At 37.9% G+C, this 27,195-nt stretch overlaps 1 protein-coding gene across 4 annotated transcripts in view; it reads left to right on the forward strand.

Annotated features, from left to right (window-relative positions):
* Window positions 1-27,195, forward strand: part of CDK6 (cyclin dependent kinase 6) — a 233,256-nt gene that overhangs the window by 56,423 nt on the left and 149,638 nt on the right. For all 4 annotated transcript variants that reach the window (XM_067746412.1, XM_067746414.1, XM_067746413.1 and 1 more), the window contains exon 3: window positions 4,415-4,550. In XM_067746412.1, coding sequence (XP_067602513.1) covers window positions 4,415-4,550 — 136 coding nt within the window. The remainder of the gene's footprint in view (window positions 1-4,414; window positions 4,551-27,195) is intronic.

A 27,195-nucleotide genomic window follows, 5' to 3' on the forward strand; every position in this document is an offset into this window, starting at 1 on the left:
TTGGATTTTGTTTTGCGCAGCTAAACTGGATTCGTAGACTCAGTGAATGCTGAGAACTACTTTTTGAACCTTCACTTGGATCGCGTTAAGCTAAGCTCTAATGGATAAATTTTGAATGGTAGTTTTCATTTCCTCTAAAAGTCATCTGAGATACTTTTGTTCATCCTCAACACAATGTGATTATATTTCTCTTATGGAACTGTAGTTATGCAGTCACTGAAATGGCATTTTTGTCAGTTTACTGAATAGCAAAAAAAATAGAATGGTTTTAGAAAGCTTTAAGTTGTTGGTCGACACAAGGAATCAAAAAGTTGAAGTTATTTACCAGGGTTTATTTTCAAATGTTCAGACCTGTCTGGCTCTTTTGTTTTGCAAGTTACAGAGGTTATAGATAGCTTGACCACATTCCTCATTGATTTATATAAATATATTACAGATTGTTAACCTCCTGCCAAACACCAGGGGTTTCATTCAGTTCTTGTTTAGTTCGGTTGCTTTACGTGAGACTTATTGGTTTTATTACAGCATCTATCTTCTCTTTATTGCCCACTGAAGTGATTATTATTTGCTTTGGGATGATTCCAGACAGAGTCCTTGTAGACAAGAAAGCATCAAAAATATTATGTTCTAAAATTCCTAAGATTAGTATTTATAGCTGTTGATTCAAAATGCATTTTCTACCCATTATGACTAATGTAATTTAATTTTACTATGATAATGTTTACTAAGCAATTAAGTCAGACTAAATATCATGTTTTAGTATAGAGTAATATTTCCCAGAATGTCTTCTGTACGGTACTGGGTCTATTGGATGTTGATGGCCAGCATTAGAGCCCCAAACCTACAGGTTCTTCTAGGACTTTTACTTCGCTCGATGTCACTTTTGAATTTCTAAGGAGACGGTAATAGGCTCCATTTCCCAAATAAAATTGATAACGGCACCTTAAAAAAATAAAAAGCATTATCACCTTGAACCAGCGTGAGCCACTTCTAGTAAACACCATTCTTTTTGTAGCCTAGAAGAATATATGATTATATACACTAAAATTTATACAAGAATATTCTACTCTGTGTCTCTTTAAATGTGTGTCTTTAAAAATCCACTTTAAAAAAAATTGCCAATTAAAATTAGTGCCTTTTCTCCATGGCTTATCATTTGGGGCAATTAACAGGGGCTCCAGGGAGCTCACCTTTTGCATATCTCAGGTGTGGAGTCCAGGTGCTGCAGGCAGCAACAGTGAATCTTAATAAATTGAAGAGAGTGATATAACTTTGAGAAAAATAACTTGGGTGGGTTAGATGTTATTCTTGCATTGTGTCATACAGAGTGTTTGAAAATGGTTTCAGTGAGATGAAGCAACATAGCATGCTGCCAGGGCTGTTAGGTAACTAACAACGGTTTGGGAGCAAGTGACCCTTCGGTTTAGCAGTGTTTTATGATCACTTCATTCTCCAGCTACGTCCCTGTCAAAAAATTTTTTTCTTTTGGAAATTACTAAAACGTTTTATGTATTACAAACCATAAGTGTAGTAAGAACTGGAGTTACTAGTTCTTTACTGACTGGAGGCAGTGATAAACAATGTATTTTTTTATTAAGGAAATGTATTACTTATAATAGAAAACATTTTGAAAGTAATGTTTAAGAAGCACAGCTGTAATGATGCAGTTCCCATGTTTGTATTTGATTTTAGTACAGGCCATTTTTGGTTCATTACTGTTTCATTTTATCACAAAAATAGAAGCAACAGATATAAAGAAGCTTGGTAATTGTGGAACTCCTTTTTCTTCTTCAAAAGGAAGAAAAAATATTCCATTGTATATATTTGCCACATCTTCTTTATCCATTCATCTGTCAGTGGACACTTAGGTTGCTTCCATGTCCTGGCTATTGTAAATAGTGCTGCAATGAACATTGTGGTACATGACTCTTTTTGAATTATGGTTTTCTCAGGATATATGCCCAGTAGTGGGATTGCTGGGTCATATGGTAGCTCTGTTTTTAGTTTTTTAAGGAACCTCCATACTGTTCTCCATAGTGGCTGTATCAGTTTACATCCACCAACAGTGCAAGAGGGTTCCCTTTTCTCCATACCCTCTCCAGCATTTATTGTTTGTATATTTTTTGATGATGGCCATTCTAACCAGTGTGAAGTGATACCTCATTGTAGTTTTGATTTGCATTTCTCTAATGATCAGTGATGTTGAGCCCAGCCATAAAAAGAAACAAAATTGAATTATTTGTAGTGAGGTAGATGGACCTAGAGTCTGTCATACAGAGTGAAGTCAGAAAGAGAAAAACAAATACCGTATGCTAACATATATATGGAATATAAAAAAAAAAAAATGGTTCTGATGAACGTAGGGGCAGGACAGGAATAAAGACACAGACGTAGAGAATGGACTTGAGGACATGGGGAGGGGGAAGGGTAAGCTGGGACGAAGTGAGAGAGTGGCATGGACATAGATACACTACCAAATGTAAAATAGTTAGCTAGGGGGAAGCAGCCGCATATCTTGGTGCTTTGTGACCACCCAGAGGGGTGGGTTAAGGAGGGTGGGAGGGAGATGCAAGAGGGAGGGGATATGGGGATATACGTATGCATATAGCTGATTCACTTTGTTATACAGCAGAAACTAACACAACACTGTAAAGCAATTATACTCCAATAAAGATGTTAAAAAAAAAAAGGAAGAAAGAGTAAAGCTGTCAAAGTATGTGGGTTAAATGGAAAGAAGATTGTTCAAAGGAGCCTATGAATAAATGGTAGTTACCTCAAATTACCAAATTGAAAGAGTTGTTTTCATAAACTTCCCAGGTTTCAGATCCATGAATGATAGCAATCATGTTTTTCAGTACGGCATGCATATGATTTATGGCATTATTTTTAATAAATTTGTTAGTTTTTACTTTGTCAGAAGAATTTTTCAGAATAAGTCACATTAGTGATACTCGAAGACTTTAGAAATTTAGAAAAAGTTAAGTTTATAAGTAGATAATTAAAACTTAGAAGTCAGAATATTTGGAAGTAGACAAACGTAAGGAAGAAATTCTGTTGATCTTAATTGATTTTAATGGAGTTGTAGAACTCACCCCAGGCTGCCCAAAATTAAAAAGGAGTTTGGACCTGGCTATAAAGTATGTGTGGTTGGTGGTGGTGGTGTTCACCCCATCGATTTAACTTAATTATGGTGTTCTTTAGTTTCTTTTAAAGTTTACTTTAGATTAACACTGAAGTACCAAAGGTTATGGAGCCCATTTAGCCCAGAAATGCAGTAGAGTGGCGTGGTGAACCAGCTAGGCATTAAAAATTTAAGAGGTAATGTACAAAGTGGATAACTGAGAGTCAACCCTGCCTTTCAGTAACTGGGTTATATGCACATTTATAGTTAGTTTCTTTGAAGAAGGTGTTGTTTCATTTTAAAAAATGAAAGAAAGTAATATGAGTAGCACTTTTATTAGCCTTTTCTTAGTATTTATATTACATTCTTGTCAAGAAATTTATTTATAGCTTGTTTATGGGTGGTGTGTTTAACTCTTTAAATGTTTGGTGAGCATCTCATGTGCCAGATAGTATCTTTGTCTGTTGAAGCTAAAGGAAATTCTGTCCTTTGTCTTGAAAATTCTTTTGACTACTGAAGGCTTTGTTCTTAAAACTTAAATTTTGAATTTGTCGTAGGATTTTATGGAAGGAATTGAATTCTCCCATCCAAACATAATTATAAAGTTTGTCAATCTGCCTTTATCATCTAAGGGCAATATAGTTTACAAATGCAATTTCTGCCCCCCCCAAAAGTTAAAATTTCACAGTTTTTATTAGCATGATATTTGGAATTTTAAAACTAAGAATTCATGCCCATTCCAGGGAAATGATTTGATTCACCAGGATGAGAAGGCTTTCTTAGAAATAAACCAAATTTCTCCTTATTCCATTATAGTTATTTTCATAGGCATAATTATAAGACCTTAAATTCCAGGAAAATCTAAATTGCAGAGTCCAGCATCTCCAGAAAATGCTCAATCTGTCTCTTTAATAATTCTTGACCTGTGAGCTAAGAACCATATTTTTCCTAGAGGCTGCAGTTTTTGAAACTATCTCTATCAGCAAATTCTGCCTAAGATCTTAACTAAGGAGCCCTCCAAGCAGGCATTCTCATGTTGCAGTCGTGTTGCTTTTTCTTTGCCATTGTGAATTTTGTCACCACTTAACCAAGTGCTCTGCCCCTGAACTTTCATATCGATATTAAACTATCAGATCCTATTAGGTATCCTTACGTATTATCACAAGGAATGATCAAACCTGTCCTTTTTTCCCCCTAATTATGTGATCAAATTGAGGGATATGTGTAAGACTTACAGGTTACTTCTTTGCTTATTACCACCTACTTAATACCTCTTTTTTTTTTTCCTTTTAGGTTGTTTGATGTGTGCACAGTGTCACGAACAGACAGAGAAACCAAACTAACATTAGTGTTTGAACATGTTGATCAAGACTTGACCACTTATTTGGATAAAGTTCCAGAGCCTGGAGTGCCCACTGAAACCATAAAGGTACTAAGAATCATCTCTCTGCCTGGTCAAACAGTCACACTGTTATATAAACAATGGCACTCTTTCCTTATGAAAATTGCCAAAATTAGAGCCTTTGGAACTCAATATATAGTTAAATATATCTAGTATGACTAAGTGGGATGTTTAAAGAATGGGGTATATTCTAGTTCACTAATTTTAGGGCTCAGTGGAAAAAAACCCTTTAGTTCTAATACATATTAAAATTATTGGAAAATATCTATTTGTACGTTATCTGGCCCTAAGCTTAGAAAATATAGTGTAGTAAGTATAGCTCAGCCTTTTTCTGATCGTTTGTGGACTCTGAGGGTTATAATTTAAAACATCATTCATGAGTATATTGAATATGTAATTGTATACTGGTCCTAGGACATACCTATGCTATGTAAATCTGAAATATTGATTGTTAGGCCCTTCTTTCTCCATTTTCTCCTCATTCATAAAACATTTATAGGAAGCCTAAGTGTCAGGTACCATCCCAAACTCTTGGGATTCAAAGATGACTTAAGACTCCTTGGAGGTCAGCAAGCTAGATGGATTGTATTGACTAGAGGTCCTTTCTTCCTTTAGGTCTAATGGGAAGAGCTACTTATAAAGCTCTGTTGGTCTTACTTTGTTCTGCTTAATTGAACTTCCGAGTCGATCTTGTAGATCTGTGCATATCATGGGCAGGTTTTCACAAAGACCTGTTTGTTTTTGTGAATTAGGTGAAACAGGCTCCTTACCTTATCATTCTTTGTGTAGAAATGAGTTCTAGAGTTCAGCATCATTTTAGATAGGAGTTAATAGCTGAAAACAGTTTATCTTCTGAACAGAGTAAGAAATGTCTTTTAGTAATAGCTAGGTGGTGTTCCCAGATACTGATGCATTTAGAACGTGATGTACTGAATGATTTATTTCTTGGGTTTTAGACTAATGTAGAATTTATTTTCTCCTATCTGCCTTTCATAAAAGAATATGGTGCTCAGGAATGGTCTCGTTGCTTCCTGAGCAGTTTCAGGGACAGTAAGGCCCTTTAAACATAGGTATTCCTAATTACCTGTTCTTGGTCCTTTTCTCTTCTATCTCTGCATCCCTTTTTTCACTCAAATTCTATTCCAATCCTGTGGCTTCAGTTCTTTCCTTTATGAGTTTGTCCAAAATACCATGTTCAGCATGCAGGGCAGAGTATAGCCCTGTTTTGTGTTCTCTGCTTTCTGGCCAGATTGGGCTAATCCCCATCCTCTTACTGTGGCTCATAATTTCCTACCTCCGTGGGCTTCCTTCTCGTTGCCATTCCTTTGCTCCCCCCCACCAATAACTCTCTGCTTACATTTTTCAAGGCCCACCCGAGATATCATTTGAGCAGCCTTTATAGCTGGATGTAATCTCATTTGTCTTATAGCTTGTTCTACATCTCTCTCTCTTTATCATATTTTCTACATTTAATTGTGATTATTTGTGTCCATGTCTTACCTATTCATTCATCTTTGTATCCTGACAGTCCCTACTCAGTGATTTATACACATAGGTACTCAATAAATAAGACACATTGCCAACCTTTCTTCAGATATAATTAATTGAAAATTGTTTTTTAAATGACTTCCAACAGCTTAAACACGGACTGTCAAAATAAGCATTAGCTTCTTCTAATCTATTTCTAAGTTCAAAAATTTCATTTGGGGGAGGTCATTTTTTTTTTAAGCAGCGAGACAAGGTAACCATATATTTATACCCTACATTGCCACCTACATGGATCTTTCGAGCTTCACGTTAAATTCTCCTAGGACGTTAGAGGCTGCTGAGTGGAATCATTTGCAAAAGTGTGTGTAGTTAAAATGACTGATAAACCAGAGTGATGTGCTTAAACTAAGGCTTGATCAGGCAAGAGTAGAAAATGAAGTGGGGTGGGGGAAACTCCCAAGGGTGGGAGTAGAGAGGTAAGCAGGATTCAGAGAGGAACAGGCAAAAAGGTGGTCACTAAGGTGAGGTGAAGGAGAGGAGCCGGGGGATGGCCAAGCCAAGGTTGGGGAGCGGGGGATTGGTGCTTATCAACAGAAGCTTTTGACAAGGTAACTTGTTAAAAGTATTTTTTGAGTTCTTCATCTATCCAGGGAAAGGGAGTGTCACTTCGTTCTGTGTTGAACAGGAGATTCTCCTGGAGGCTGTTAAATTTCTTCAGCCATCAGGGACAACAGCCCCACAAAGGTAGAGGTGGGTGCAAGGGCTGTGGTTATTTAAGGTTTGCGGTTAATGGTGTTTTGATGTTTTCGTAGTAAAATAAAACTATGGTCAACTGAAATATTTCAGGCGATTAATTTGTATGTTAACGGCTCATTGAACATCTTTTGCTAACTTAAAAGCTAGTCGCAAGACCCGTTTCGTTTTCACCCTTAATTTTTTTTTTAATTGAAGTATAGTTGATTTACAATGTTGTTTTTAGTTTCTGGTGTACAGTGAAGTGATTCAGTTATACATATACATATATTCTTTTTCAGATTCTTTCCTATTATAGTTTATTACAAGATATTGAATATAGTTCCCTTGCTATACAGTAGGACTTTGTTGTTTATCTATTTTATATATAGTAGTTTGTATCTGCTAATCCCAAACCTAATTTATTCCCCCCTCCCCGCCCCTCTCCCCTTGGGTAACCGTAAGTTTTCTATGTCTACGAGTCTGTTTCTGTTTTGTAAATTAAGTTCATTTGTATCATTTTTTTTAGATTCCACCCATAAGTGATATCATATGATATTTGTCTTTGTCTGTTTGACTTCACTTAGTATGATAATCTCTAGGTCCATCCATGTTGCTGCAAATAGCAGTAGTTCATTCTTTTTATGGCTGAGTAGTATTCCATTGTATATATGTACCACATCTTCTTTATCCATTCATCTGTTGAAGGGCATTTAGGTTGCTCCCATGTCTTGGCTATTGTAAACAGTACTGCCGTGAACACTGGGGTGCATGTATCTTTTCAAATTAGAGTTTTCTTCAGATATGCCCATTCATCCTTAATTTTTAAAAATTTTCTGAACTGTGCTGATCTACTTTTCTTCCTTATTAAATATAAGGGTTTTTTTTTTTAGCATTTGTGTTTGAGGTTCTTTAAGGCCATCCTTAAAAACATGAGTAATCATTTAAAAGCACTATAATACTATCAAATGGATAGTTTTAAGCTGAATATGTGATTGACATAAATTTATTTTTAATGAACACTTTTATCTTTTGTTTCTAAGTTGACATCTTTTTAAGCACTGGTATGAAGGATAAACAGCTGCTCAGTAGGAAGTTCCAGCTAGTTGAGGTTCTGGTTAATTGAATTTTTCAAGCACACAGCCAGAGAACAGAAATATTTTGTTGTTGTAGAGCTCATTTATGAGAAGTCTCAATAACTATATCAAGTGAATATTGTTATTATGAGGAACCTATTGGGAACATGGATTGGATTCTTTATATAGAATGCTTTGTTGTAATAAGAGTTTTTCTGAATATACTCGTACAAAGGTTAATTGAATATTTACAGGGTGAGTTCTGTGCTAGGCACTTTGAGGACACAAAACTGCATAAGTCATGAACCTGCACTTGAGGACCTTAGAATATAAGAGCACACAGAAGCATGTGGGACACTTCTCTATGGTTATTTAAGTAGTTTAGTTGGTGTTTGATACTTTCAGGTTTAAAAAACCCCACTTACTTATGAATAAACACAGTCTGTAGCTGATTCTTTGCATTATGGTACCAAAATATTTTCTAAAATGTTCTTCGAAATCATAAATATTATTATTGACATTGTCTTGCATATATCAGAACTCGCCATGTTGCAAAATAGACAAATAGGTAAAATATTTTAACATGAAATAGGTGTAAAACAGGAAGTCAGGGAAAGACCTCATATTCAGTTGGTTTAGGCTGTGGGAATTTTCCTCCACTACCTGTCCCCCACCATGTTTTCTGTGGCACTGTTTACCTGTTGGTCCGCCTCAATTCACTATATTCGAGCGCACATTCAGGACATAAATTGCATTAGGTGAGCCGTACTTGGGTAAAACTGGGATGTTGCATGGTCTCTGACTAGCTATTACAGAGGTAAACTCTTTCTGTTCAGTACCATTTTCATCAACCTGTTTGTTATAAAAAGAGCCCGTGAGGGCTTCCCAGGTGGTTCAGTGGTTAAGACTCCATGCTTCCACTGCAGGCGGTGTGGGTTCGATCCCTGGTCAGGGAAGTTCCACATGCCACATGGTGCAACCAAAAAAAAAAAAGAAAGAAAGAAAAGAAACAAACAAACAAAAAAAGAGCCCGTGATGGGCTTATTTTCCCAGCTTACATATATCACATAACAATTTTTACATGCATTTAATACCATTTGTTTTTAAAAGTAAAAATGGCAGAAAACCACCCCTGAAGCCCTAAGTATTTGTGAACGTTGATAGTTGGGTGAACTCATTAGGGGAAATTCTGTCATTATCATATGGTCTGGACTGAAAATTGTCATTGAGAGGCTTATGAGAATAAAATAAAATCATAGGTGGTTCTTTCCAACATTTTACAATACACCTGTTCTAAAAATAAATAAATACATTTATACGTCTTATTCATACTTCATCTTGAAGTTTTCATCACATTCTTTAATCTCTTTTCTTGATGTCCTGAGATATATTCATTAATGTTGATGGTGACATTTGCATAACGAAACCTCTTGACTGCTATGCTGTGACATCAACAGATACTCAAACTTTGCCTCGTAGGCTTATTGTTGCCATATCTTGCTTTCCTATTTCTAGTTCGGAATGTTTTTGTTTTTTTTTTTTTTCCGGTACGTGGGCCTTTCACTGTTGTGGGCTCTCCCGTTGTGGAGCACAGGCTCCGGACGCGCAGGCTCAGCGGCCATGGCTCACGGGCCCAGCCGCTCCGCGGCATGTGGGATCCTCCCGGACCGGGGCACGAACCCGTGTCCCCTGCATCGGCAGGTGGACTCTCAACCACTGCACCACCAGGGAAGCCCAGAATGTTATTTTTTGATGTACTTAATTGTGGAGGAATGCAGTGCCGTCTGTGTAATTTTAATTTGATCATTTGAGATTCGACATTGTCTTCTTAGACCGCCATGCTTAAACTTATGAGGCAATAACTGACACCTTATGATTGTCTTATTTTTTTCTTTGGGGGTTCATAATACATTCTGAGTACCTGTGTTTATGTAGCACCTTTCATTTATGGGGACTTTATGAGAAAAGAAAAAAAAGGCTTCCAGATTGTTAGGTTTTCTCTTTCATGCCTTTATCTGCTACCTTATGAGAGAGGATCAGAAAGAACTGTAAACAAATTCCCTCACCTTGTTCCTTAGTCATGTGTAACTGCTACCCAGAAAAAGAACTATATGGCAGGATATATATGGGGAGAGACTCCTGTGTAAAATCTTATGCTTTACATGTTTTCAAAGGTAATGCCTTCTTTTACTAAACTATCATTTGGTACTCAGGCTTCCCTCTCTAGTACATTATCTCTCCTAGTATATGACCTGGCTTCTCAACTATCTTTTTAACGCTTTGAGAACCTAGTTTCATTCTTTGGACATTTTGTACATGTAACACGCTTTTCACGAATAGAAATTCAAAGGCACTGAAAGCTCACAGAGAACACCAGCTGCCTCTCCAAAGTAGAACACAGTTCTTTCAGCTCAAGACCACATGGCCTCTTTGGATGACTCAGTCTTGGAATAAAAATTATATTTTATTTGTGTATCTCTATGACAGATGAATTCTATATGGCTTGAGAAGGCTGAAAGACCTCAAGGTTTATGTGTCTGTGTGGGTCATTTTTCTCTGTGAATTAGATTTCATTTTATCTTCGATTGAATGTTTCTTAGAGATTTCTGTTGGTTGTAATATTTTCAGTAAGAGATAAAATGTACTATTAAGTTTATTTTACAAAACCCAGACTTCAGAGACTGACACACACTGTTAATAGCACCTGTTTTCTGCCTCTGGGAAAGATCTGTTTTCATGAATAATATCTGCTTGCAGTAAACAGTGGCTCTGGTGTCAGGTTGGGATGCCCAGGGCTGATTCATCTTTCTCCATCTGACATAATGCAAAGTGACTGCCTGGTCCCTGGACTCTGATGAGGAAAGCCTCTCAGAGCCTTCTCTCCTCTCGCCCCTAAAGGAATCAAGCCACGGCCCCGCTCCGCTGCTAGTGGTCTCCACTTTGCCTGAATTATGAGCAGGTGATTTGTCTCATCTTTGCAGGACACAGAGCAAATTAACATGAAAATATCGCTTCCCAGAAAACAAGGCAGGCTTGAATGCCCTGTCGCTGCCGGTCATTAGCCATCTGCCACCGACACTCATACTCTGTTTATCACATTTGAAATTCAGAGCAGATGTTGCATAATAAAGTGATCCCAAAAACAAGACAAGAAATTCAAAGAACAAATACTTCACAATAATGATAAGGATCCTGGAAGGAGATTTTTTTCAATCTAATAGCAAGGCTGGACTTAACTGAATAGACCATGGTTTTAAAAACACACACAGGCACATGCACACACATCTTTCCTGGTGTTTAATGCACACTGCTTTTTTTGTAGTCACATGAAATAATTTTTGAAGAAAGTGCATTTGTGAAAGATGCCTGAGAGGACTGTTTAATAAGATTAATTGTAATAAGCAAAGTGGAATGTTGTAATAACACTAGTTCTGGTACAAAGGACCTCATAGGTCAGTCATGCCAGTGTTGGTTTTTACTCTAAAATGGGCCTCAACTTACAGCAATGTGACTTAAATTACTTCACTCCTGTAGTATAGTTGGATCTCTCAGGGTTTGTAGCTAGCCAGTGTGGTTGCCCAGACAGCTTATTTTCTTCTTGGTACTCAAGATCTCATGTTCCCTCTACCCTTTCCCTCCCCTGCCTCCTTCCCTGCCCCCCACTCTTCCCCCCATCCTCCACCCCCCATGCGTGTGCGCATGTGCACGCACACACACACACTCACACACGCATACTCACACACTCTTAGCTTCCCCAGGCTCTGCGTAGCTCTGCCCCAGCTTCCTCCTCAGTCCCTGGCTTTGGGCTCTCTCCAGCCTCAGTCCTAAGAGTCTTTCATTTAAGTTTCACTACCCTTCCACATTAATGTAACATTTTACAGGATTGGTTATTGGAATGTTTTACCTAATCAGCCTATGCGCATTCTAGACCCTTCTTATGCCTTATAAAAAGCACATCATTCGTGGTATATTAACAATTGTGCTTAGAGGCATTCTGCTTTTTAAAACTCAGGCGTCTGAACTTTCATCAGGAATGTAACCTATGTCATACATTTTCTCTGTGGAAAGTCAGCTTGGAATGTAGTCTTCTGACTCAAAAGAAATGCTTTCTCCGCACAGACCACACCCTCGTTCCCACCCTTACCTGTGTATGTGCCCGCCTCACTCCCCCCGCCACCAACACACAGAATTTGGGGGGATTTTTAAAACAGGAACATCAGCCATAATGCTAAGCAAAAGTTAGGCATCCACCCTGGGGGTTGCTAGAGGGTTAAATCAAAGTGGCCCCAGCAATTGACCATCATCACCTCTAATAGAAGAGCTGATCGGAAGGAAGTGAGTCAACACTGAGTTTACCTCAAATTTAGGGGGAAATGTAGGGTGAGTGAGCTACATCTGTGGTAACTTTCAGTAACTCTTCAGGGAGAACATTTTTAGATCATCTAGATTTTGAGGACTCTCCCAGAAACAAATCCTTAAGCAATTTCCCAAGCCCTTGTAGTAGTTGAAAATATCGGAGAAAGAGGACAGAATTATGCAAATACATGATTATCTAAAAGTACGTAATAACAAACTATAACAGAGTTATTTTGTGGTTGTTTTTTTTTTTCCTAACAGGAAATATGGGTTAAAAAGAAAAAAAAGACACTAGTGTCTTTCTAAAGGTACTGTAAGACTGACTCACTAAAATAAATATTGACTCACTAAAATAAACAAATGACACTTTGATCAAGCTAATAATAGGTAAGTTGGAATCTCTTTAGAAAGTGCTTCCTCACCTTGGGCATTAAATCTGTTTATAGAGCCCATGAAAAAGTTGCAGGCAGTATATACCCAGTGCGTATCACCATGGTGACAGATGGCCGAGTGATGCTCCACAGAGAAGAGGGATATTCCTCACCCAAGTTTAGTGTGTGCCTAAGCTCCCTGGTTACAGTATCTTTTCTGGCTCTCTTCCTCTAAATGTTGGGTGATCCAAAGCTTCACCCTCATCTCTCTTCTCCCTGTCTACACTTTCTGGCCAGGTGATAGGTGATGTCGTTCAGTCCCAAACCCTCAGGTATCATTATTCTCCAGCCTGACCTCTCCCCCTTGCTCTAAATGCATTATAGTCGACCAACCATTCCGTTTGATATCTCGCCACCAAAACATTGCCCAAGAATCTTCTCCCCAGCTCAAGCCTTCCCCATCTGCCCAGTTGTTTGAGCCCCAAACCTAAGGATCCTTCTAGCCTTCTTTCCTTCACAATCTTCATCTAATCCCTTAGCAAGTACTTTTGGTTTTATCCCCAAAAGATAACCCCAGTCCGACTGCTTCTCAGTATCTTTGTTGCTAGAGCTCTGGTCCAACCCATCAGACCAGCTTCCTAACTCAATATGCTGTTTCCACTCCAGCCCTGTTGTAGATTATCCTCCATACAGCAACCAGAGGCACCTTATTAAAGCATAAATAAAAGTATTACTCCCTTGCTGAAAACTTTTCTCCAGTAGTTTGCTATGACTTGTAGAATAAAATAAAAAGTCTTGCATGACCTAGAGCTCTTCCTTCCTACCCACCCCCTTCCTCCCAAGCTCTGCTCTGCCTCTACTCCTTTGGTTCCCTGTCCTTCAGCCACACCTGCCTTCTTTCTGTTCTTCCAGCATGCTTCCAGCTCAGCGTGGGTACTTATTGTTCACCGTGTTTGGAATGTTCCATGCCTCTCCCTCCCAAGCCCCACAGGTAGGGTTCCTGTTTCTCACCATTCTAATCCCAACTCAGGTTCTATCCTAACGACTCCTCTGATCACTTCACCTACCACTCCACACCTACTTACAGCTTACCACATTACTCCACGTCGTGCCATTTTATCTTCTTCAACACTTAGCCGAAGTGATCTCATTCACTTTTTTATATTTTTCCCAGCTAGAAGGTGAGAGCTTTGAAGTCCAGACTCTAGTTTATTGCACTATCCCCAGTACTGTCTGGAATATATAGATGACCCCCAGTAATCATGTGTTGGTAACTATATTTTGATGCCTACATTTCAGAGTTAATTAGAGGGTTGATTACATAGGCACCTACTTTCCCATTGTACAAGTGAGGAAGTTGTACTTTTTCAGGCATACATAAGTATATATATATATTTATTTTTCTATTATATATATGCATTTACATATATAACAGAATAATACATATGTATGCATATACATACATATATATGCATATACATATATAAAATAGAAAAGTAAGCTGAGAATATGCCATAGCTCAACACATCTACGTGGCTCTTTCTTCATGGTGGGCAGGGACACTGTGGGATTATCCATATTGTAACTAAGGATTTGCTTGGTTGGCTTGGCTTAGATATAGTCTAAAACCAATAATGGATCTCCACTAGAACTATAAGGCATTTTCTCCTTTAATATAATACTGACTTGACTAAATTCCCAAAATTGTTCTCTTTCAATGTTGGACTCTGCTAATTGTGTTTTATACTAAGGATGGGACACTGAGTCCAATGAAGCGATTGATGGACGCTATGAATCTTAGAGCCCATTCTCATCTCTCAGGGGTAGAGTGACATATTTTTTAAAATTTAAATGTAAGTTTCCATATACTCACTGTGTGTGCAAAGTTCTTTCTCATCCCCACCATGAGAAGTAGCAGCTTCAAAGAGTTAAGTTACTTTAAAAAGATCTAATTGGAAAAACTCTCCTATATTTATTCATTTGGATTTTTATCATTCGTATCCAGAGATTTCAGATACCCATGTGGTTGTGGAGTTTGGAAGTTAAGAAAGCACATTCTACTAGAGCAGTTGCTAATGATTTGCAGTCACTAATTTTTAAATTAGTGAAAGGCATCTAGAGAAAGTATCCACCAGTTATCTAAGATTGTAACTTCTTCCTCATTCCTAAGCAAGGTGGAAAGGCTTAATCAATTGTTTCATTGCAGTTAAAATCATTATTGGTTCTATTAAATATTTGTTGAAATGAGTAAGTGCTTTCACAAATGGTTGTGCAATGAAGTCCATAATGAAAACCTCATAATGGTAGGTATGAGAATCAAATATCTCTAGCAAATGAAATACTGTTGCAAATACTCTCCTTCTGCCCTTCCTCTTTCTCATCACCACTATCAAAGAGCAAAATTCTCCAAAAAGATTGACTCCAGTGGGAAAACTCAAATGAGGAGAGTTTGACCTGAATTTGGATTCATTTATCTAAATCAGGGCCTTGATGCAAGCATCTGAACACTGTGACTCTCGATGTCTTAGGAATTAAAAGAAAATTCTGTGAATGTTAGAAATGACTAAGTATAAATCTAATCTTTAAAAACTCTAGCTACCACCGTACAATGGAAGCCTAATTTGGATGCCTGGAAAACAGACTAAACCCAACAAATTTTGTAAAAATGAGTTACCATCTCATAAGGGGTTAATGAAGTTAAGGTAAACATAATGCTCTTTCTCCAGGTGTGGTCAGTGAATCACCTTATATAGTCGCCTGGGGTGCTCATTTAAATTGACAGTCTTGCCCTAAACATAATCTCAGGAGGGAGCTTCCAATAAGTACCCTCTGATGTTGCTTATAGACACTGCTGTTTAAAAGATACTCCTTACAGTTTGACATATGACCCTACTTGGAAATGGAAAATGTCTGAGATGACTCAAACCTCTGGAATATTTGCTTGCCTATGAGTAGGTGGCCCCGGCCATTCAGAGGACTCTAATCTAAGCTCAGATGAATCAGGTGTGGCATTTTAACTAACGCCGTCTGACTGTATGAATACTTGTTTAAAAGCACTGATGTTTTATTCCTTAAGATGGTCTATTGGAAAATGCTAACTCATTTATATGAATTACAGAGAAAACGCTTAGGAACATGAGAATTCTAACTAGAAAGTCTTAAGCCGCCCAGAAAGCTACTCTTCTCAAAAACAGTGTTCATGGCATATCATGATTTGACCTTTGAAAGATGCTTTTTGTTTCATTTCACTTAATGTTCTCACAGTTCTCTGTGGTCCTAACTTAGTAAACCATTACCAGATTTGCAAGGGTAATGATCAGAATTCCTAACCCTGTTTTATTGATTTGATGAGGAACCGAAACCATATGAAACTTAAGTGAATCATAGGCATAGATTTTTAGTGCTGACACTAATGTGGCCAAACAGTGTTCAGGTACTTAACTTTGAGGCTCACGCATTAGAAGATAATGAGTGCTCAGAATTTCTTCCACTTGTGTTTCTAAGCCTTTAACAAATGTAAGCTAGTAGCTTTGTTGGTTTTTATATTTACCATTGCTCTCTGCTGTCCCTGACCATACTTGTTCATTTTTCCTTTCTTGGACAAAACCAAAGAAATATTTATCATTCTACTCTAGTATAGTCACACCACTTTTAGATTGGAAAGCTAAAATAGAACGTAGCAGGAAATTGGGGACCACAGGGCATAGGAGGTTTCACTCCGAATTAAGTTTAGGAACTGCAATGTTAAAGGGTTTAAATCTACACTGAGCCATCAGATGCTGATTGATCTGGAAACAGATATCCTTAATTGAAGTTGCTCTGTGAATGTGTTTAGTTTTATGAATATGTTGGAACACTTACTGAACACTTAATGAACATTTTAATTTCACTATCACATTTTATTGTTTAAATCTGGAACTCACCATCACCCATAGCTGAAGACCTGAAGTGTTTACTGAGACAAAGGTGTGGTATAAAAGCTGTAGGTGAGGGCCCTGCTTCCTTCCGTCTCTTCCCTCTGTAAAAATATATTCCGAGTCAGGAGGCTGCGGGTGCAAGAAGACGGAAGACATTGGTTTGTAGTAACAAGAGAAGAATTGATTTAATGGGTTCCAGTGAAAAAGGAGAGATTTATGTACCCTCAATAACCACTCCCTAAAAGTTAGCTCTTTTAAAAATACGTGATGCTGAGTGTAAATATCTGAAACATTACATTACTAACTTTTGTTTCCCCCATTATGATTCTTTCTCTAGTCATAGCAGTTTATCTTGTAGACCTGAAGTCATTTAATGTTTCAACCAGATATTAAAGGTGGCTTGATTCATGTCTTCAGTGCAAAACTACATGACTCCAAATAAATGAAAATCAAGGACATAAATATTGGTTAAGTTGGTCTTTGGCATCATATATTCTAAATGTTGCCACTGTATTAACGGCCCTTGATATGCTTCTCGTGATTGCTGTAAGATCCTGATAAAAAACAAGAGTTGGGAAGAAAGTAAAATATAAGTTACATTAGAATGAGTTAAGAAAAGAGTTGCATTTTGGTGTCGTCCCAAGCAGGGAGATTTATGAAAGCATCGCACACCAAGAGAAAGGACTTCTTTTCTGTTTCAGCTCCATCACTTTCACCACCACAGTTTCACAGGACTTCTTACTTTATTTATCACCAAGTTCCATAATTAACATATGGTTCATGTTATTGATTTCTCAGGTTTCAAAGTAAAATAAATTGAGCTTTCTTCCACATTTAGAATATACAGTTTTTTTAAGGAACTCTAAACAAAGACATGCATTATTTGTAAGTTAGAGAGCAGCTGCCAGAAAACAGAAAATTAGGAATGGAGTCATGGGTGAAATAATAGAGATACTGTTCAGAGGTAACCCTTTGTACAGCAGGAAATTTTCCTTAGAAAAGAGACAGCTGAGTTTGCTTGTAAATTTTGCTAGAAACAGGACTGATTTAGTAACATTTAGTGCTGGTTAGGAGGCTGAAGACAGCATTCCAGCTTTGGATACCAAGCAATTGCTGTCTTTTGTGGTTTTGTATAAAGTCTAAACACTTTATAGTTTTAAAAGGTATGTGTATATGAGGGGGGTGCTGCTATTAATTTTTTTAATTAATAGAATAATATATCAAATATCAGATCTGAGAGTACAGGAGGGTTTTCTAAGCATAAAACAGTAGAAGTTGTCACAAAGGAAATACTTCATAGATTAGACCATAAAAATTTTAAACTTAAAATATTACAAATAGAACTAACAGGCAAATAAAATATTTGCCAAAAATACAGCAGACGTTTAATATACTTAACATATAAAAAGCCCTTAGAAACCAATAAAAAGAAAACTACCTAATTCAGATATGAATAAAGAACATGAACAGACAGATTCACAAAGAAATACGTATGCACAGAATCGCTGGTAGATAGGTAGGGGAGGTATTCCACTGCACAAATAATCATTGAAATGCACATTAAAACCAGAATGTATCATTATAGGAGATGATTAAATGAATTATGAAAATTCATTTAACAGAATGATTTTTCAAAAAGACTCATTTTTGAAGAATTGCCTAAAGAAAGATAATATTCAAACTGTATATATAATACAATCCCAATTTTGAAATTATTTCAAATAGATGCATAGAAAACTAGAAGGAAATAACGTTAAAATACTAAGTGTATATCTCTGTTAAGGTGTGGGTTGTTAATATATAAGTGAGCATGTACATTAAGCCATATGCAATTGTCAGTAGTTGACTGATTCAACCTAATATTTTTATAATCTGACAAAAGGGTGTTATGTGTTTTAGTACGGAATGCCTTCTATTATAGAAAAGTTGAAGTTCTTATATCTGAATCTTTTCTTGAGCCCGACATAAGAATTAGCAACATAATATCATGTCGTTTGTGGTTAGGCGACACAATAGGACAGATTTTGTAAAGTAATCAATGTGTGTACATCAAAACATTTAATACTTGTTTATTGATGCTGATGATATGGATAAAAGGGCAAATGTTGAAAGACTGGGGAAAAAAAGTGATCGGGTCTTCTAATCAGTCTTACACCATTGTTACTATCTCCTTTAATCTTATCTGCATTTTACCATTAAATGGTATAATGGGCAATGGAGGAATTTCTGTTTATTGTAAATGGAAGCAATTGCTGGTGAGTCGTAAACTTTTAAATTAATGTCTGCATATAAAATAAAGTTACAAGCCTGTTTTTACTACAGTGGCAGGTACTGGTGTGGGTTTCTTTAATGATCTCTAGGTTTTCAATATTTTTTACATGGAATCAACTTTCAATCCTCCTGTTAAAATCAGCTCATAACACTTACAGTATATAGTTCAGCAAAGGCTGTTTAGGACTATGCATTATTCTGTGCCTGCTAAAAAGGGAACATTTCTTTTCAAACCCTGAATTGGCCTCTACAGGGAGATTGGCCACAGATATTGAATAGATAAGATGTTGTGAATGCAGAGTTAGTTTAATGAAAGAGTGTCAGTTGTCTTTCCTATTTTCCCCAAAGTAAATTATTTAATTTGAGACAAAATGGTAACAGCGATCTTGGTAATACACTTGCCCTTATAATAACGTGAATAACTCCGCTATCCACTCAAAGACAAGCTACTTTTTTTCAAAATTAAAGGGGGAAAGTGATGCCATACAAAGGGAATTTGAATATATGCTTATTATTATTATTTTTTTAACCTTTCCTTAAAGTCTATTGTCTCTTCCCATTTGTGGCCTTTTGAGCACACAAAGATGAACATAGACCAGGGTAGATGATAGTAAATGAAAATTGTTGAAGATACGTCATTTATAGAAAGATGAATACCCATAGCTTTGGTGGTCCCCTTGTTGGGTTTAGAAAACTGCATCACGAAACACATTCAAAATATTGAATTGCTTGTATCCCAGACTGAATCCTCAGTACAGTGGGTAAAATTGCTGTGTTCCAACTTAGCTCTGTGAGCCCCTAAGAAGATACTCTTAAAGTGGACACAGCAGCAGCTCTTGATGATAACCTAAAGTATTGGGTAGGAGGGAGTCCCATTTCACTTGGAGAGAAACCACTGAGCTTTCTTTCCTCCAGCCAAAATAACAAAGTCCTAGCCTCTGGTGATTGATGAGCATGTTGCCAGGGGAAATGGACTGGAAAATCATCCCTTGTCTTTTACTTGCCACAGGAAATCCATAACAGAGATCTCCATTCTTCTTGTTCTGATAAGAGGCCTAACGAAGCATCCAGAAGGGCCGTGAAGCCTGGAAATGTGTTATATCCAGCTGCTTGCTGGGTTGCCTTTTAAAATACAACTCATAATTCCCTAACTCACAAATCGAACATGTGTGCAGTTGGATAGCCTTTGACAAGCCATGCAGCTTTTTGACCATTACAATGTGGCAGTTGAGCCGAGAGAGGCTGTTTTAATAAGTACAGGTATCCCCTGTTTAACCTAACAATATGCATTTCAAAAGGTATCTGTGCAATCAAATTCAATACGTAGCATTCTCTTACTTTGGCATTGTTAAATTGGATATTCATAGGCTGGAAAAACTTGGGAGCTCAGAAATGAAAGCTAGGGCTAAATTTGTAAATGCAAATACAAATAACGTTTTAACTAACCAGAAACGTTGTGAGAAGCACCCCCCAGCACACCTCCTGCCCTTCGTGGGTAAGGCCGCAGCGCTGCTGCTGAAGCTGTGGGCATCACACTGCAAGCTTGGGATTGCACATGCACATGGCTTCGGGAATACTTGCGGAGTCAGTTTTGAGGTGTTCAAGCTCAGACCATGCAGTTGTCACATGAGAGGGACTGTGTCTGAATTTGTTTGGGATTCCTGTTTATTAAGGTTTCCACATTGGTCTTGGCAAAAGGGATCTGTTATTTAGTAGTTTCTCAGCACCCGTTGGATTTGGTGTGTTTGGATTTTCATTAAAATACTACTTTGTTATCAGAAAGCAGGAGTCCTTAAAGACTCCTATATTGGCAGTGAACACTAAAAGAAAGGCTCAGGTAGCCTTATGTAGTATATTTTGGAAATGTGTTTGTTTAAGAGATTAGAGTTTCCACTTCCATGACTTCTTCCTTTGTGTTTTTTCCAGGCCTGCATTCCAATTCTGAGTTAGAAATGTTTTAAACCTTTCCTAAATTATATTTATAGAAATAACAGCCCATCCACTAAAGTTATTCCCAGAGCCTTTATTTGCTAGTGGTAGGCATGCAAGCTGTTTTATGCTTTCTCTCTGGTCTTATGCTTCTTGCCCTAGTGACTTGGAGAATTTTGTTGATTCCGTTTGTTGGTGGAAAGATAGATGGCCAAAGAATGACCATCCTGAGGCCACCACTCTAAGGCTGGCTTTGAAAAGCCCTCTTGGAAGTGGAAACACATGTTCGTTCTCCCCAGGACCAACCTGGTAACACTGCAGGTTATTGCAATCTCTCCTCCCACTATTCCCTCCCCCAAAATGAGAGGCCTGTTGAACTTAGACCAAAACCTCTACATTGTTCATTTGCTGAATTCCCTGGTTGCTGCGAGTGTTCCGTGTCCCTTATGTTCTCAGAAACTGGCTACGTCTTCACATCAGTACACTGTAAAACTTGGGATGGAAACGAAAGTGAATTGAACAGATTCTTGTTTTTATGAGAGTATCCACTACTTCAGAGCACCCAAATTTCACTCCATTGCCATGCCCAGACATAAAATTGAGGCACCTCTTTGTTGTGCCTTTCTGACATGCCCTCAGGGCTTCCAAATTTATTATAAAACACTTACCAGTGTAATTTTCCCATTGCAGCTTTCCATCTTTCTCCTTACACTTGACTTTTGAGTTGTATACAACATCACGGTGAGGTGAAGTTCCTGTTTGCTCCTCCCCCCACCCCCCTTTTAAAAAATTTATATGCCTTTATTTGTTCTTCTGAGCCCAAATCAGCAGGGCCTAATCCATAACAGAGCCACCATTTTAGGTCCCCACCGGCTGAGTTTGATTCCTGATTATATAAAGAGGAAAAAGCAGATCTTGCCAAGGTTGGGGCAGATTCCCCAACCTTGCAAAACGTTGCAGACAATTAATGGGCTTGAACTCGAGATGCTTTTGTGCGTGTGCTTGTATGTGTGAGAAAGAGTGAAAAAGATACCCCATGCATAGAATTTTTAAACTGGGCAGCCCCATGGTAGTTCACTAGAGGCAAGAGATACCCTGTTGGCTCCTAGGCCTTCCTGGAAGCCACCTGCTGGAAAAGCTTCCTTGGAGACGAATGTCACATGGCTTCCTTTGGCCTGAATGATGTTCCTACCCGAGCTTATACCTGAGGAGGCCTTGGAAGAGGAATACTTCTTATACCCAAAGTACTGTGGTGATTGGGGTCCTACAGTTTGCCACTCAGGAAAATAAACCGGCGTGTTAACTCCCAGCAAACGCTACCTCCTTGGTTTGAAGCGGTTTGTAAAGCATTTTCTTCCTGGTTTGTGCGCCCCACATTGTTTCGGCTTCTCTCATCACTGACCAGCTGGCTCGTTGGTGAATAGAACTGTGGGCCCCTCGCCATGTTTCATGTGAGGTCTTGGCTGGGTGGCAAACAGGCAGCCTGTAGCCAGTGTCAGCAATTCAGGAGGAATTGGCACAGCAGTGTCCCCATTAATTTCTGCTTGTCACATACTGTCATGCAAGTTACACCAGAGAGGAAATGACCGTTAAAAAAAAAAAGGTACCCTTGTGGCACTGGGTCCCCTCCAGACGTTCCCCGAGGTTAAACAAGTGGATACAATTAGCTCTACACAGACAGCTGCGGGGAAGGGAAAGCCTAGAAGTAGGCCCCAGGGCAATGTGTCTTTCCTGTTAGCAAGGAGTGTCAGCTATCAACATCTGCCATATTTTAACCCTTCAAAGGGCCCCGTAAATTAAGGGGAGCTATTATCCCACGCTCTGCTGATCATTATCAATCATAATGCCTCGGGAAATTACCACAGTGCTGCTGCCTTGGTGGCAGGTTTTGTCCTGTGGGGAGCGTTCTTTATGTTTTTGCCAGGAGCAGAGAAGGGCAGTGGAGGCAAAGAGGGTGAGGGGAAACTGGCTCTTTAATCGTTGGTAATTTACTGCCACAGGGAAGGGGACTAGAGTGGCAATAAACTCTTCTTCAGTTCAAACTCAAGTCATTAAAATTGGTGGGCTCCAGCCGGCTTCCATTTCCAAAGAGATCAGTCTTGCTGACTGACTTTTGTCAAGCCATCTTCACCAAGAGCGATGGCGGCTTTTAGAGCACAAACAAGAGCTTTGGGAAATGAGAACCAGTTTTAGAGGAGGAAGGCGATCCAAGATGAGAAAAGAAACTCTAAAATAAATTAGAGGCTTCCAAAAACTGTTGTTTTAGTTTTCAAAGATTGAAATGATTAAGCTGCTGTTATCCAAATGGAGTCCTGACTAACCTTTGTAAGCACATACTGTGCTTTGGGGTAGATTTGTCTGGTGAAAGTCTGATTGCCAGCACGGAGCGACGGGTGAATGAGACAGTCCCATGTGAAATTATGTTTGTTGAAATGTACTCGTTTGAACTCATCATAAAAACTGGAGGAAAAAAAAGAATGGTTTATTACCATGTTTTAACCCCAACAGGTATTGGGTTCATATTTGTGTACTTAGAACTTTCTTTTCTGAAAAGATACCATTTTGCTTGGGGGCATGAGTATTTATTTCTCAGTCAGACAGGAGTTCTGAAAGTGGTCAGTAATGATGACTGCAGGGGACCTGAGCTGATGTTCACCTGTATGATTGCACAAGGACAAGACAATGGAGGGAATAATCATCTTTGGATTTTCCTGAGTCGTTACTTAATGTTACTAAGGAAAATTCTGGCATCCTTTAAAATAACTTTAAGTAAGGGCTAAGAGCCACCATCAGAATAACTGAGTAGAAGTAACACTGTGTCATATTATCTAGACTTCATTTCTTCCTATATGGAAGAAAAGGTGGCATGATCACCAAGGAGAGCTTGAAGGTGTTGTCAGCAATGAATGTGAGAGCTGTTGCAATCCTATGGCATCATTAGTCTGAGACCCTCATTTCATAGACCCTCATTTTATAGGAAACAGAATCTCAGGGACTTGTCTACGATCTCACAGTGAAGTAGAGGAAGAACGCAAGTCTCTCCTTCCCAGGTGAACTGTTCATATCATTCCACGGGCTGCTCAGTAGAGCCCATTTCAGCAGCAACAAATTGGTCCCTTTGTCCTGTTGACAGCAGGGAGTAGGAAGGAACCATAAATCTGGGATCGAGGCGACTTTCTTCAGTAAGGGGCACAGTCAACTTCTGCCATGACGTCAGGCTGTGAATTTGAGGCACCAGTTTTAGTTGGCCCTATTAGAGCAAGAGATGCCAATGTTAAAAGATGGTCTTCTTGTACAATTTTAAGTATATCTAGAAATATCTAGAAGTATTTCTTAATTTTAGTGTCAAGATAATATATAGATTTGGGGAAATTAACCTCTTTAGGTATTTACAATCTTTTCAATATTAGATCACAAAGAAGAAAAAGCAAAGTATACATAAATGTGAGCCCACACGAATATGTGGTCAGTCCCTAACTATGAGATCTCTTTTTGTCTTGTAAATGTCTTATAGACTAAATATGCGTTTTTCTATTACCCATGTTACTGATCCCTGATTTAGGGGATAATCAGTAATTGACTTCTGTTTGAGCTTAGGTGAATATTGAAGTATATAATTTAATAAGTTATTAAATGTCACCACAATTTGATGCTCAGGAGTGGCTTTATTCACCATAAAGTAGATTCTTATTTCAGTTAAAAATGAGAACACAGAGAAACTAAATTACTATATTTACTGATGTTTGAATAGCATTGTTTTCTCAGAATTGTTTCTTAGGCCTGATTTCAGGATCTGACGTACAATGTCAGGCTTCAGTTGAAGCACATACCTGAAGACTGCCTAGGCCAGAGGAATACCAGATGATTGGAAACAGAATAGCAGAGAAAATACCAATTTAGTGAACAATAATGAGCCAATTAGTCAAACAACATTGGGTTGAATTTCATGGGAAGGCACTGAATCATTACCAACTCTTGTGGTATTCAGAATCATAACATCAATCATGATGAACCACTTTGGTAGTCATGTGTCCATAATATGTAATTCCATAAAAATTCTCTTGGTTTTGGCATTAATTAATAGTGACTCTATTTTATAAAATGGCATATTTCATTGAAAACATTTGTATTTAAACACATCAACTAAGAACTTGAAAAATCTTTCCTAGCATTCGTTAGAATTATAATTGCTGAGTTCCCATGGGAAAAAGTAGTTTCTCATTTTAAGTCCCAAAGTTTCAATAGGATTTGGTATAGCATTTTGTTTCACTTCTAGTCCTAATGACTCACTGAATTCCTTTCCCCAGAACTTGTCCCCTGTTTACCCTCGGCATTTGCTCTCATGTAGACACAAGCCTAGTGAATCAATAAGCATGACTATTTTCATGAACAGTTAAATAGTTCAATGTTGTATGCAATGCCATTGGAAGACATTGTCTAGTCTGCCGGTTTAAGGAAAATTAACATTTCTTATACCTTTATATCTTGGTTGAATTTGGTTTTTTAAAAACGTTAAATTCTGGGGGAAACTTGTCAAAGCTGAGCCTGGGATATTCTCATGCAGTTGGGAAGTAGCACTGTCTCATTTTACAGGTGGAGGCAGCTGGCATAACCAGCTAATTAATGACTTGCCCAAGTTCACACAAGTAAAATGCCAGGAGCTAGATTTGTCACTCTTACACAATCCATTAGACTGTTTTCATCTAAGTCATCGTAGTAGAATTAAATATAATTTATGTATCTTTGTCAGTACTATTTAATAAGTTCGATTTGCATAAATGTTTTAGTATTTCCGTGCCCTCCAGGCCATTAAGGCAATTAATTTTTATAGTTTTAATTATTATAAGCCTCTAAGTGTATAAAATAAATTCAGAAACAAAATAAAGACAGATACATATAATTTTATTATTATTAAATCCCATGGTGTCAATGATAGTATTCAGAAGTAAAAGCTTTTCATTAGATATTGGCTGCTCATTATGTATATTGCGTTTTGTTTAACACCTCTAAAATTATATTCAGAGTTAAGGAGCATATATTCTTAATTCTGCAGATTTACTTGTAAACCATTCTGGAATACATAGTGAGTTTTCAAAGATAGAGCTTGTTTCTTTAACATAAAAATCCTGTAAAAAGTTAACAGAACTGCCCATGTGATCACTACTTTTGTGATGTTTCCTCACAGATCTGTAAATTTTCACCTGTCTGGGTTTGTTGTTGCCATATTGTTGTCATTGAGAAAAAAATTCCACGTTAGGATAGTCTCTAGTTAAATTGTCTTCTTTCCAATAAAAAGATCCTGCCCCTTCCCTTATTTATTTATTTATTTATCTATTTATTTGTTTATTTATCTATCTTCCTTGTGGTGCGTGGGCTTCTCATTGCGGTGGCTTCTCTTGTGGCGGAGCACGGGCTCTAGGTGCACGGGCTTCTGTAGTTGTGGCACGTGGGCTCAGTAGGTGTGGTGCACGGGCTTAGTTGCTCCGTGGCATGTGGGATCTTCCCGGATCAGGGCTTGAACCCGTGTCCCTTGCATTGGCAGGCGGATTCTTAACCACTGTGCCACCCTTTTTTTAAATTTTGGGAGAATGACACAGGAATTTTAAAGCAATTGTGAATTAGAGCCCAGCTTAGTTTAAGACAAAGTTTATCCCAAATACCCTTTTTCTTCTTAAAATATCAGTAATAATCTTGCATCTGAAATAGGGATTCATTATCACCTTCAGACTTCTTAGCAGTTTTTCTTGTGACTTAGTATCTTATGCCTTTATTTGAGAACAGGTAAAGATTGTGAGAGACCACTGAAAATAGAATTTTAGCATTTTGAAGGAATTACTGTGTTACATCGCTCCTGCAGGCAGTTTAGAAACCACTCCTGGAATTTCTTTTTGTTTATTTAGTGTTTTGTAGTTTTTAGAATCTGTGTCCCCTTCCTTTGTGAAAAATAAGAAGACCTCCCAGACTGTAATTTTTACTATCAACTTCTGTAATGATCACATATGACATCCCTATAGAAAATATACTTTATAGTTGTTTAGGTGGTAATCCGTACTCTGCCTCAAAACCTAGGAATAGTTTTAATAAGCCATTATAAAATCTATCATTAAATATCATTAAACCCTTTTTTAAAAAATTCATTTATGCCAGGTACATTTTTATATTGTGAAAGCTGGATTAAACCAAAACAGAGTTTACAGAAACCTATCAGAATGCACTTGAAATTTACATTGCAAGTGTAACAGGACAGATTTTCAAAGCCAACATTCTAGTTCCATCAGGTCCCCAAAGACTGGGATGTTGAAAAAGCTCACCTTCCACAATGTGACATAAATTCATTTCTTTCATACTTTGCTTCAGAAATGGCTTATTGTACTAATAAGGTTTTGTCACCATGACTATATATTCTTTGTAGATCATGTGCATCTATCCCATTCCCATTTTACCCTTTCTTGTAATTTCCCAAATATGGTATACAGCCAGTTCAACTTGAAATCTTGAGAAGTTGACAAGGTTTATCTAGTAGACTCTATTA

The sequence above is a fragment of the Pseudorca crassidens genome, chromosome 8, assembly GCF_039906515.1.
Source record: "Pseudorca crassidens isolate mPseCra1 chromosome 8, mPseCra1.hap1, whole genome shotgun sequence".
Classification (NCBI taxonomy): Eukaryota; Metazoa; Chordata; class Mammalia; order Artiodactyla; family Delphinidae; genus Pseudorca; species Pseudorca crassidens.